The sequence below is a fragment of the Pollachius pollachius genome (genome assembly GCF_949987615.1).
Source record: "Pollachius pollachius genome assembly, chromosome: 3".
Lineage (NCBI taxonomy): Eukaryota > Metazoa > Chordata > Actinopteri > Gadiformes > Gadidae > Pollachius > Pollachius pollachius.
In genome coordinates, this window is record NC_136936.1 from 19,162,082 (window position 1) to 19,175,871 (window position 13,790).

A 13,790-nucleotide genomic window follows, 5' to 3' on the forward strand; every position below is an offset into this window, starting at 1 on the left:
TAGCCATATCTTTGCTGACACCGTCATTTGCTGGTTTCAGTCTCAGTCCCCCCCACACCACGCCAAGTCAGGCCCGATAAGAGCAAACTCAATCAATCAATATCCTTTATTTAACCAGGTACAAATTAATTTAGATTAAAATCATTTTTTCCGAGAATGACCTGCCAAGAAGGCAGCACTTTGATAAAATAACCGCAATCAACAGTCACGTACAATTCTCATAAACCACATTCAGCATCAATTTATATACAATACAAGTTTAGGAACAAGACTATTCACTTTGCCTTCGGCGAATAATTGTTGTGTGTGTGTGTGTGTGTGTGTGTGTGTCTGTGTGTGTGTGTGCATATATACTGTACATCCTGTACATAAATACATTTGGGTAAGCAGTCATGTTTGGTGATGATGTGAAGTGATGTCGACCTTCTCCTGTGTCTCTGCGTCCCAAGGGGAATGCTGCCAAGCTGGTGCACACCCCGCTGACTGACAAGTGCTACCTGACGCTGACCCAGGCCATGGAGATGGGTCTGGGGGGTAACCCCTACGGGCCGGCCGGCACGGGGAAGACTGAGTCGGTCAAAGCCCTGGGGGGGCTGTTTGGACGGCAGGTGCTGGTGTTTAACTGCGACGAGGTATTGATAACGTAAACCGGGGTAATTCCTTTTTCTCTGGGTGATTCCTTTTTCTGTCGGCCTTACTAGAAAGCAACAGTGAGTCAGTCATGTATGACACAGGGAATCCTTGAACTCATCATCATAATGATTAAAGTCATTTCAACATGATTCATTGTGAATGAAAACAAAGTCAACGCACCAAGGTTTAAGAGGCAATTTATACGATGTTCTTAAATTGTCAATGGCACCAGTGAGCTAGAATTAGCCAATTCTTTTTACACATGTTAAAGTACTATTGCTAGCATTTTTAACAATGCTAGTTTGCACAATTTCATCAGGGTCTCTGAGCTCTAGGGATCCTTTTGTTTTAACCTATTTCTAGTGTGGAGATCTGTATAGCTTTAAAAGCTATCGATCTACAAAAGTTGTCTGGACCCGACAGGATTCTTATCTTTTAAGGCTTGCAGCTCGTATTACTTATCCCTTTAGTCCGATTATAAATCAGTGCATGCAAACTAATTCCATCCCCAAAATCGGAAAAGCAGCCTTTGTTCGAGCTCCATCCTCTTTAATTGCTCCTTTTCTGTTTTGACAAGCTCTATTCTATAATTTTGTACTCTTAATATCTTGCCGGGTTGAGTCTCCCTTGAAAAAAGATTAAAATCTCAAGGGACGTCCAAGTCAAATAAGGGTTAAATAAATAAAAAGCCAAAATTAATGATGGTGCTGTGCGTCCACCAGGGCATTGACGTGAAGTCCATGGGTCGCATCTTCGTGGGCCTGGTGAAGTGTGGCGCTTGGGGCTGCTTTGATGAGTTCAACCGCCTGGAGGAGGCGGTGCTCTCGGCCGTGTCCATGCAGATCCAGGCCATCCAGGACTGCCTCAAACACCAGAAGAACACCTGCGAGCTGCTGGGCAAAGAGGTCTGTCTGGGTACCTTCTGTACACGCTCACACTGTTCTGGACTGCTCTAACATGCTTACGTTAGGCCGAAGAGCCAATAAGTCATTGTCATATTTTCTTTGGTATACCCGTGTGGAAAATGTGGCTTTAATTCATGACTTGTCATTAGCAATATCTTAACATGCATGACTGCTTGATTAGCGGTACATAAATTATCATCTTTGTTGCGCTACCAGGTAATCGGCTGTCTCCTGGTTTGCTCATTTACCTTATGAACTGATCCAATAGTCTGTGATTTATGTAACAAAACAAATGTTGGCTAATTGCTATCGCTTTGAAATTAGGCTGATACAAATTACGGTGCACGCACGCACACATGCTCGCACACACAATTCACCTCAGTAGAGCATTTGTGCTTTCTCTACCATGAATTAATATAATTAACTCATAAGCTTTATCAAAGCGACTCACAGTGAATCAGATGAAGGTTATTAAATGGGCTAGGCATCTTGCTCAAGGATTTCTAGCTCGGCTTTGGGCATGGATCCCAACCCAGCGCTTCGGCTTGGAACCAAACATCCTAACCACTACTCGTCCAACACTTCACATTTCACGTATGTGTGTTCCTCGCGTCAGGTGGAGCTGGACCCTAACTCTGGGGTGTTCATCACCCTGAACCCAGCGGGGAAGGGCTATGGTGGGAGGCAGAAGCTTCCAGACAACCTGAAGCAACTGTTCCGGCCCGTGGCCATGACCCGACCCGACAACGAGCTCATCGCCGAGGTCATCCTCTACTCTGAGGGCTTCCGGGACGGAGAGATGCTGGGGCGCAAGCTGGTCGCCATCTTCAACCTCGCTAGGTAGGACACGTTGAGGAAAGGAATGTCTGCAATGTGTGCATTATTTGTATTAGATTTGCATTTTATTTGACCTTTTTCTCTGCAAAATAAACAGTGGTTTTAAAAGAGTCAAACATGTAATGTCCATCACATTGCGATTCCACACCTTCTCTACAAACCTTTTCAAAAGCAGCCCCCAGCCTTAAGCGGGACCACTATAATCACCTTATGAGTTGCTTTGTGTATTTTTGTGGTTGTGGGTGTGCCTCTCTCTCCAGGGAGCTGTTGACTCCGCAGCAGCACTACGACTGGGGTTTGCGCGCCTTGAAGACGGTACTCAAGGGCTGTGGCAGCCTGCTCCAGCAGCAGAGGAAGAGCCAGGACAAGGACCAGAGTAAGAACCACAATGCTTTAGTGTACCGGTGGTAGAAATGTACAACGCTGAAGATTGCGGTCAGAGACATCTAAGCAGGGGAATTTGAACATCAATGATGTTCATCGAAACCTTTGGGAGACTGAAACCGAAACGTTATAGAGACAGAGATCAGAAAGCAATCGCGGAACAATGGAAACTTAAGAAATTACTTTTCTCGAACATAGCAGGTTCGAGCAATGAGAGCAGGCGGGGTTGTCGTTCTCTCCGCAGGAGATCGGTTTATTTGTTTTCAAACCGGAACAGAAATATTTAAAATGTAACAAAAAGGGTCCATTTAGAGCCGTCTCGCGGTGGATCTCGATCAGTGTCACTCGCTCGCTCCGGACCTCCGTGGTCCGTTCGCTCCTGGGTCTGGTCTTACTTCACTATAACAGAAAGCAGGCACATAAGTACACCCTCCCTGATTGACCTGAGTGCAGACACCTGCTCACCACCAGGTTCAATCCCCCCGGCCAATCCCGTGCGCTCCCAACCTGTCCATACTCCCCCTGCAGGCCAGACGTCGCACCTCCCCCCACACCCATATTTTGCTTGCATCCCTATTGCTTTCATTCACACCAGCACTCACTCTCTCTCTGTGTCTGTCTGTCTGTCTTGCTCTCTTTCTCTCTTTCTCTATCATTCTCATGTGGTGTGTGTTTCCTGTGTGTGTGTGTGTGTGTGTGTCTGCGTGCGTGCAGTCCGACAAAGCCATTGTCTCAGTGCTTAAAATAAATGATAGAATTGTGCCTCTGGCCCTTTGTGCCGTCTTTGGAGAGGAGCACAGAGTATTGAACGCCTATTATCATGACAAGCTTTTGGTAATTAGCACATTTAGAACAGCAGTCATCACCTGGAGCCTGGCCGTAACGATCGCACAAGTTAACTTTCACCGCATAGCTCCTGGGGAATAGGCCTCTTGTATTACACAGCTTTATATTGAATACAATTTCAGAAGCTTAAACCTGTGCTGTTTAATTTAATTTAATTTGTTTAATTTTCGTGCCAAATGTTTTGTAGTTAACCTTTCCTTTAGATATCATTCAACATTTGTTGAATTTATTTGTGACTTCCTTTAAGGAAGGTTGGATCTCAACCCAGAAAGGGAGCTATAATTTGGGGTAAAGGTTTGAATCAGAGATGGGACAAAGTCACTCTTTGTCAAGTCCCAAGTAAGTCCCAAGTCTTAGCAGTCAAGTCCGAGTCGAGTCCTAAGTCAAAGTCACACCAAAGTCGAGTCCAAGTCCAAGTCACAAACTTTTTGAAGTCCTGAACAAGTCACCATGTATTTTTACTTAATAATGTCATTATTAGGTTGTTGATCATAATTTCAACTTATCACTCTAATGTACAGTGTCATTTCTTATCAACGCAGTTATAATATGTTCATTGTTTCTGTCTTCAAATGTGTTATGATATGCGCATGCGCCGAAATCCTATTTCGTCTAAGATGAGAAGTGAGAGTGGACGGTGGGTTTGAATTGTATTAGTAGGCTACGGAAGGCACCACTGTGACCCTAGAGTTGGTCAAGCTGCGCCTTGATTAGTGTGGCATATGATCTATGTATGGATGTCTGAAAGGACTGCTTGAGTGGATGTCAGTTACAGTATGCCACAATTTTCCTTAAGGGAATTTTCCTTACCAGCCGCCTGTGTCTTCAGTAGTAGCTGAAGTAGTAGTAGTAGCTGATGTAGTAGTAGGATTTTTGCATCGCTAATGTCAATGTTGGGATGTGTGTGTGGTTAGAATTGTGTGAGGATCACATGCAAATATTTTACAAGCAAATAAGTAACCCTCTGTAAATCAAGCAGGAAAAGGTTCCAAATAGTGCAGATGGCTTTGCATAGGCAAAACATACTGAGCAGAACAGAGAGTTGTCTTTCCTACAGCATGTGAGCCACTTTCTGTTTATACCATCATTGGTTTCATAAATACACATACCTTTTCTGGGGGGTTGTTGAGGGTGGAAGAAAATACAAATCAATGCAATGAAATCCCTCATCTCGGTGTACAGCTAGCTCAGCTTCCCCTTTGCTGGACCCTGAATCTGCCTGTGTTGACGTTAGAGCTACATTTGCATGAAAATGACAAGTAACAAATAATTCTAATTTAGCAGGCCAATACATTAAAGGGAATAGTGGATATTCTCTTAATTTATGTTTTTTTTTTATCATTTAGGAGGAACAGTTACCCTTTAAATACAAAGAAAAGAACAAAATAAAAGACAAAGAAATAAAATACATTTAATGTAAGGCTAATATTAATGAGTTTAGGAGTTTAAGTCATTATAATATTGCCAAACATGCCCGCTAGTGCACCTGTCATATCTCTTGTGTCCTGTTCCTTTTCAACGTTTTCGTATTTTTCTGTGAATTCAGAGGGAGGTAAACGGGAAGTAAGTGACCCAGGCCGTGTGTCAGGCTGAGCCAATCAGATTTGACAGAATGCGGAGCAGTCCGATTTGGGAGGGCCGTTCGGAAACTCGCTTCGCCCCGATACACTGTGTTTAAAAGTGATACCACCGCTAAATGGAGGTTATCGTTTTCCGACTGTTTGCGAATATCCAGCAGGCCAGCCCAAGTCACTTTCATATTTTTTTATTTTCTTAAAAAAATAAAACTCACCGGCCGTTCGGGAACTCTCCCGAACCTCCCGATGGCCAGTCCGCCCCTGGTCTTGGGTGTCTAGACTAGCCCTCCAGGCGGGAAATATGTTAGATATCTAAAACAAGAAATGTTTTGGACTTTTCTTTTTGTCGAGTCATCACAAATCAAAGAGGCAAAGTCCGAGTCAAGTCTCAACTCAATAGCAGTCAAGTCATGCGTCATTTTGTCAAGTCGAGTCTGAAGTCATTAAAATCATGACTCGAGTCTGACTCGAGTCCAAGTCATGTGACTCGAGTCCACATCTCGGGTGGATACCTCCTGTCTGAGGGCCTGTTGCCTTGTGGGATCGCTGACTGTAGTCAGTCTGATCCCCCTGAAAACTGGGGACTGGCCTCGGAATTGGAGATTGTACCCTTGGGAAAGCGTGGCCACCACCCAAGGGTCTGTAGTGCAACTTTCACAGCAGATAAGGTGCTGCTGGGCGAAGTACCCGACGGCCGGCCCTGAGCCCTCAGACCTGCCCCCATGTCCTCTTGGGGCCCTGGGGGGGGGGGGAAACCCTGACCCCCGACCCCTCTGTGCTTGGGGTGCTGGCCTTGTGGGAGCCCGACGGGGTTGATAGGGTCGCTCAGGAGCTGGTGAGGTCCTGGGATAACCATTAGGATGCGCTGGCGGCAGAGAACGATTGGTGCCATAAATTTGTGGAGGCTGCTGTCTCGGTAGGGGTGTAGCTCCCTGAAGGCTAGCAAACCCGCTAGCGTGTCTGGTTAGCCTTGATGCCACGATCCAAGGCCTGTTGTGCTGCTGGGCCAAACAGCTCCCCCGGATCTACGGGGATAGTGCGGAGGGTTCTCCGGCATGGCTCTGATAATGGGGACTGGGCCAGCCATACCTGGCGGCGAGCCAGCGTAAGTGATGACATCAGCCTACCAAGCTCTCTGGTCATGAAGGCAAACGCCTGCAAAGACGTGTCACTTAAGAGTCTGCACTGAAGTATCTGCACTGGATGATTGCAAGGACTGAGACAGGGCTAGTTTCAAATGGGACAAGGAGTTCCCGATACGGCCCATACGTGCCACTGTGTCATAGCACTTTGTTAATAGGTCATCAGTGATGCGACACTATGGCCTGGGACAGCGAGCATTCGGCCTCAACACCTCCTCTGGTGCCACAATGTGGGAGGCAATGGTCGGCTCTACGGCTGGCATTCGGTCAAGTCCATGCTTGCTGGCATTCTGCATTGAGGCCAAGGCCCTGCTGTCACTGGTGTGATGAGATAGAGATCTGGTCTTGCCATCATCTGTGAAGCTCCTCAATATATGGCTGGGAGGGAGGCACAAAAAAAGTGTCTTGTGGCGAGACATGCCTAAAGAATGCACTAGCTGGAGCGCTTGCTGCTGGAGCCTCATCCAACCCTGAGCGGGCCAGTGCCATTCGGACCACAGGCTTAACCGTGGCCGGGGAAGCTTCTGAGCCTAACACTAACACAGAGAGAATACTTACCTTTAGCAGCTGCTACAGCTGGTGAAGACGCTGCGCTGTTTCAGCCTAGCGTTATGTGAGCCGAGCTCACCGGCGAAAACGCCGGTATGCGCCGTTCATAACATGAACGCCGTGCGTGACTAATCGCAGCCCTTTAGAGACGAATCCGTGACTCCAACCATGCGGTTGCAGGGCTACCAGCAAAGAGTCACCGGCTAATATTGCTGTTATTCAAGATTATTTTGTACTCTAAACCTGTATTCGCTACTGTGCGAAGATACAAGGGCCATCTTGGAGAGTGACGTGGGCTTATATAGACGGGCGGCCCGACGTCATCCCCGGTCACATGTGACTTTGTTGATATTAAATACTCGACCTGCACATGCACGATGGATAACATCCAGTGTTAAGCACTGCCTCTGGCGGTCAGTAAGAATGCAATGGAACAAAGGTTTATCTATTAGATGCTGCAAAATACATTCCTTATTCAATATGCTGCTCACTATAAACATCTTACCTACAGTGCCTTGCAAAAGTATTCACTCCCCTTGGCATTTTTCGTGTTTTGTTGCCTCACAACCTGGAATTAACATGGATTGTTTGAGGATTTGCATAATTTAATTTACAGAACATGCCTACAACTTTGAAGATGTTTTTTTTTTTTTTATTGTGAAGCAAACAACAAATAGGACAAAATGACAGAAAAAGTCAATGTGCATAACTATTCACCCCCCTAAAGTCAATACTTTGTAGAGCCACCTTTTGCGGCGATCACAGCTCCAAGTCGCTTTGGATAAGTCTCTATGAGCTTGCCACATTTTACCAGTGGGATTTTTGCCCATTCTTCCTTACAAAACTGCTCCAGCTCCTTCAAGTTGGATGGTTTGCGCTTGTGAACAGCAATCTTTAAGTCTGACCACAGATTTTCTATTGGATTGAGGTCTGGGCTTTGACTAGGGCATTCCAACACATTTACATGTTTCCCCTTAAACCACTCAAGTGTTGCTTTTGCAGTGTGTTTGGGGTCATTGTCCTGCTGGAAGGTGAACCTCCGTCCTAGCCTCAAATCACGCACAGAGTGGTACAGGTTTTGCTCAAGAACATCCCTGTATTTAGCACCATCCATCTTTCCCTCAACTCTGACCAGTTTCCTAGTCCCGGCTGCTGAAAAACATCCCCACAGCATGATGCTGCCACCATCATGTTTCACTGTGGGGATGGTGTTCTTTGGGTGATGCAATGTGTTGGGTTTGCGCCAGACATAGCGTTTTCTTTGATGGCCAAAAAGTTCAATTTTAGTCTCATCAGACCAGAGCACCTTCCTCCATACATTTTGGGAGTCTCCCACATGCCTTTTCACAAACTCAAAACGTCCCATTTTGTTTTTTGCTGAAAGTAATGGCTTTCTTCTGGCCACTCTGCCATAAAGCCCAACTCTATGGAGCGTACGGCTTATTGTCGTCCTATGTACAGATTCTCCAGTCTCTACTGTGGAACTCTGCAGCTCCTCCAGGGTTACCTTAGGTCTCTGTGCTGCCTCCCTTATTAATGCCCTCCTTGCCCTGTCCGTGAGTTTTGGTGGGCGGCCGTCTCTTGGCAGGTTTGCTGTTGTGCCATGTTCTTTCCATTTGGTTATGATAGATTTGATGGTGCTCCTGGGGATCATCAAAGATTTGGATATTTTTTTATAACCTAACCCTGACTTGTACTTCTCAACAACATTGTCCCTGACTTGTTTGGAGAGTTCCTTGGTCTTCATGGCAGTGTTTGGTTAGTGGTGCCTCTTGTTTAGGTGTTGTAGCCTCTGGGGCCTTTCAAAAAATGTGTGTATATGTACTGACAGATCATGTGACACTTAGATTGCACACAGTTAGACATCATTTCACTAATTATGTGACTTCTGAAGGTAATTGGTTGCACCAGAGCTTTTTATGGGCGTCATAACAAAGGGGGTGAATACATATGCACATGCCAAATTTCAGTTTTTTATTTCTAAAAAATAGTTTTATGTATATATTTTTCTCATTTCACTTCACCAACTTAGACTATTGTCTTCTGATCCATCACATAAAATTCAGATTAAAAAAACATTGAACTAAAGGCTGTCATGTAACAAAATAGGTAAAAAGCCAAGGGGGGTGAATACTTTTGCAAGGCGCTGTACCTATATAGCCCTGATCTCTGCCCTCACCCACTCACTCACCCTCTCTAGTCCAGGAAAGCGGTCTGGTGGTGCAAGCTCTGAGGCTCAACACCATGTCCAAGCTGACGTTTGCCGACAGCTTCCGCTTTGACGCGCTTGTCAAGGACGTCTTCCCCGGGGTGAGCTTCAAGGACGTGGAGGACCAGATCCTCACACGCGCGCTGGAGCAAGCCTACAGCGAGGCCCGACTGGAGCTCATCCCCAGCCAGGTGCGTGTGTGTATGTGCGTGCCTGCTTGCGAGCTTGCCTACGTGCCTGGGTACCGGCGTGCGTGCTGCCTGCGTGCGTGCTGCCTGCGTGTGTGCCTGCGTGTGTGCCTGCGTGCGTGCCTGCGTGCGTGCCTGCGTGCGCGTGTGCAGGCGCGGCATGAACATCGCCACGTTCCTTCTTCTAATAAAGCAGGATTTGCAGACATGGATCCACCCGTCCATGAATATCACAGACAGGTTCACGAGGACGTGATTATAGTCCTCAAACATAGCCACCAACCAATAACACGCCTTTTATTATGCTGCAACAAATCCAGCTCATAATATCTGAAGGGTTACGAGGTAGAGCACCAGATGGCCTGAGTGTTGGAACTGTTTCCCCCTGCAGGTGAAGAAGGCCCTGGAGCTGCAGGAGCAGCTGAGGCAGCGGATGGGCGTGGTGGTGGTGGGGCCCAGCGGAGCTGGCAAGTCCACCCTCTGGAGGATGCTCAGGGCCGCGCTCGGCAAGACGGGAAAAGTGGTACGTGGGCACAGGCGATGGCACAGGCTGCCCCTCACAGGCTCTATGCTAGACACTGTTTGTGTTCAGCTATCTATCTGTTGTGGTGGTGCTGATGATTGTTGGGTTTTTATTTTATATAAAGCTTTAGGCATGATATTGTTGTGTTAATACTCAGATAATACATGGAGTTCTAGATGCATATTTTGTGATACTAGTCACGCACCAACTGAGGAACAGAGAGACGCTTTTAGAAACGTTTTTTTTCTATAAAATAACACTCAACCTCTCTGGTGAACCCCCATGCAGGTGAAGCAGTACACCATGAACCCCAAGGCCATGGCCAGACAGCGTCTGCTGGGACACATAGACATGGACACCAGGGAGTGGGCCGACGGGGTGCTCACTCACAGTGCCCGGAAGGTGGTCCGGGAACCACAGGGTAACCCCGCCCCACAACCCCCTTTTAAAGGACCACACCTGGTTCAAAATATGGGAGAAAAGTCTCAATGAATGTGTGAATGAATGACTTTGGTCATTCCATACATCTGTCCAAACGTTCATCTATGTATTCATGCATGTATGTGTTTATCCCCTCGTACACAAATTTTTATTGAGGTTTTCATCTATTTACTCCTCCATCCATGCGTTTATTTGTTTTTGTTCAGTCACAGTCATCCATCCATCTGACCCCAGGGTAGATCCATACGGTTGTGTTCAGTGGTTCCTCTGCTTGTCTGTGGTCCCCAGAGGTGAGCTCGTGGATCGTGTGCGACGGAGACATAGACCCTGAGTGGATTGAGAGCCTGAACTCCGTGCTGGACGACAACCGGCTGCTGACCATGCCCAGCGGCGAGCGCATCCAGTTCGGACCCAATGTCAACTTCCTGTTCGAGACCCATGACCTCAGCTGCGCCTCCCCAGCGACAATATCCCGCATGGGCATGATCTTCCTCAGGTCAGGAACGTGTGTGTGTGTGTGTGTGTGTGTGTGTGTGTGTGTGTGTGTGTGTGTGTGAGTATGTGTATGCTACAATAATACCTTCATAGTTCCGATGCCTGTGTATGTGTGGGAGTATGTCTACGGTTCAGATGTATGCGTGTGAGTGTGTGTATGTGTGTTCGGGAGTATGTGTATTTTTACACATGTCCATCGACTGCGTCCTCTGACCTCTCTTTGACTGGTCCCCACTAGTGATGAGGACACAGATGTGGGGGCCCTGGTGAAGTCCTGGCTGAGCGGACAGCCCCAGGAGTGCCGGGCCAACCTGGAGAACTGGCTCGGCGACTACTTCCACCGTGCCTTGGAGTGGGTGCTCAAACAGGTGAGCACTACTTTTCTTAGTGACGGTTCAATTGGAATGATGACAGTTTGATGAGTGAATTTTTCCTCAAATTTTGTTACAGTGATACATTATTTCACTGAAATTATATTCTCAATAAAATGTTGAATTTGAAAATGAATCAGATGTTTGAAATTGAATTTTAATTAGAAATAAAACGTTCGTTTGATATAATGTTAGTTTGATATTAAATGTTAGTTAGAAATTAGATATACATTTGGAAATACATTTATATTTGAAATGATTTTAAATTTCAAATGAAATGTACACTTTCAAGGCCATTTGACTTCTGTCACTCGCCACCGTGTGCTCCCTCCTGCCTCTTTTCCTCCGGCCCCCCGGTCAGAATGAGTTTGTGGTGGAGACCAGTCTGGTGGGCACCGTGTTGAACGGCCTCTCCCACCTCAGCGCTGTGGCCGAGAGGGGACAGTTCATCGTGGGACTGCTCAGGGGCCTGGGCGGGAACCTCCACCTCAAAACGCGGCAGGAGTTTGCCAAGGAGGTGAGGCTCATAACGTCCTTGTGTGGATAAAAACAACCTAGCACCAAGGGCAGGTAGCTTTTTTTTGCCTGGGTATTGGACGTCCTGCTGCTGGTTCGAACCCCAATGTTAACTGCTAATCCATAGGCATCCTTCCGCGAGATGTCAAAGCCTGATGTGCTCCTTCACGACATGGATCCAAAATCACCATAGGTTGCTTTAGTCTGTGTACAATATGAATATTGCATGTTTTTCCTCTTAGGACTGAAATGTTGCTTGCCAAGTGGACTTTTAGCAAGTGGATTTTAGATGTCAAGTTTGACATGGGATTCCATCCTCCCGCCACATGTGTCTTGAGTGTGCGTGGCGATGCGTGTGCTCTGCAGCTGCTGGGCTGGGCCCGAGAGGATCCTCCGGACCACAAGAAGCCCCTGGACACCTACTACGACCCGGTCGCGGGCCGCCTGGCCGCCTACACCCTGCAGCGGCCCGAGGGGCTCTGCCTGGAGCAGCTGTCCCAGCCACACACGCTGCCGGTCATCCGGACGGCGGACGCACAGCGCGGCCTGCAGTGCTTCTACCAGTGGCTCACGCCGCCGCACAGGCAGCCCTTCATGGTGGTGGGCCCCGAGGGCTGCGGGAAAGGGTGAGGGGGCACCCCAGCAACACCACCACCGCCACAGAGACGCATCCAACACCCCAACTCAACTGTTATTTTCTCTCTCACTCTCTATCTGTTTTCTTTCCCTCTCTTTGTGCACATTAAGGGCGTTTAGCAGATGCTTTTTACCAAAGCGACTTACATTTATGTACATTTGTCAGAGCACTTACAAGTATTATTTTAAGTGCTAGGACTTATAACATGCATACTTTGTCTGTTTATTGATCTCTTGCTGTCTGTTTGCTCTCTGTCTCCCGCTGTGTATCGCTCATGACATGGCCTCTTTAGGCGTATACTGTTGCACACACACATACACACGCCGTCAGACAAGGTGGACGGGTCAAAGTGATTCACACAAAAACATATTCTCGTTTTCAGTTGATCGTCCTTGGAATACCTCACAGAAATCATAGTGAACCTCAGGGACACACACACACACACACACACACACACACACACACACACACACACACACACACACACCGAGAGAAATGTTATTGAGTCAACAGTAGTTGTCCTAATGATTTTATAAGGGTGTGCTTGTTGAGGTGGGTAGAGGAAAGTCTTTGTGTGTGCGTGATTAACGTACACACATGAAGACACACCAAAAATGTACACATGTACACAATGATACGCATATACACTTACAAATGGCAGTTTTCTGAAAGGTTTATGTATTTGTCTTAAATCATTTTCCCCCGTCTAAGGAGTCAGTTAGGTAGGGTTAAGGTTTTTGTCTCACTTTAGTTAAGGTTTTATTTCTGACAAACGGTTACCTTTTATACTATTTGGTGAAACAACATGAACTTTTTGAATGTCCTCCAACCCTGCGCAATTTTCTTAGAACCCTACCATACGACACTAGTGACGATAGTTCTATCCCATTCACTAATAGGTCTGCCTGTTTGGGTTTGTAACAATCTGGTTTCTCTTCTTCCCCTCACTCTCCTTCCTTCTCATCTTTCTGACCTCCTCCATCTCCTCCACCTCCTCTTCATTGCTCCCCCATGTGCCCCCTCTCTCCAGCATGCTACTGCGCTATGCCTTCTCCACCCTGCGCTCCACCCAGGTGGCGGTGGTGCACTGCAGCGCCCAGACCTCGTCGCGCCACGTGCTGCAGAAGCTCAGCCAGACGTGCCTGCTGCTCAGCTCCAACACGGGCCGCGCCTACAGGCCCAAGGACTGTGAGAGCCTGGTGCTCTACCTCAAGGACATCAACCTGCCGAAGCCCGACAAGTGGGGCACCAGCAACCTCATCGCCTTCCTGCAGCAGGTGGGCAGGATGGTTGAAGTGGGCTGCAGTGTGAAATACAAAAAAAACATGAGTAAAATTGAAGCATCTCTTGAAGCAAAATTGAAGCAATTGAAGCATCACAAATTAGAGATCCGTGTGACATTAACGGATGTGTCCTCAATATGAACTCAATCCGTGGGCTCCTCAATGTCATCGCAAACAGCAATCCCTTTTTAATTAAATTCAATTTTTTTATTGACATTGTTTACTTCACATTGTTTGTTCACATTTGGCACAGA

At 47.1% G+C, this 13,790-nt stretch overlaps 1 protein-coding gene across 1 annotated transcript in view; it reads left to right on the forward strand.

Annotated features, from left to right (window-relative positions):
- The window catches only part of dync2h1 (dynein cytoplasmic 2 heavy chain 1), a 127,697-nt gene that overhangs the window by 25,899 nt on the left and 88,008 nt on the right, over positions 1-13,790 (forward strand). Inside the window, exons 37-48 of the mRNA XM_079732532.1 lie at positions 450-632; positions 1,356-1,538; positions 2,155-2,378; positions 2,636-2,751; positions 9,074-9,273; positions 9,662-9,793; positions 10,082-10,214; positions 10,523-10,730; positions 10,968-11,097; positions 11,462-11,617; positions 11,983-12,242; positions 13,284-13,530. Coding sequence (XP_079588658.1) covers positions 450-632; positions 1,356-1,538; positions 2,155-2,378; positions 2,636-2,751; positions 9,074-9,273; positions 9,662-9,793; positions 10,082-10,214; positions 10,523-10,730; positions 10,968-11,097; positions 11,462-11,617; positions 11,983-12,242; positions 13,284-13,530 — 2,172 coding nt within the window. The remainder of the gene's footprint in view (positions 1-449; positions 633-1,355; positions 1,539-2,154; positions 2,379-2,635; positions 2,752-9,073; positions 9,274-9,661; positions 9,794-10,081; positions 10,215-10,522; positions 10,731-10,967; positions 11,098-11,461; positions 11,618-11,982; positions 12,243-13,283; positions 13,531-13,790) is intronic.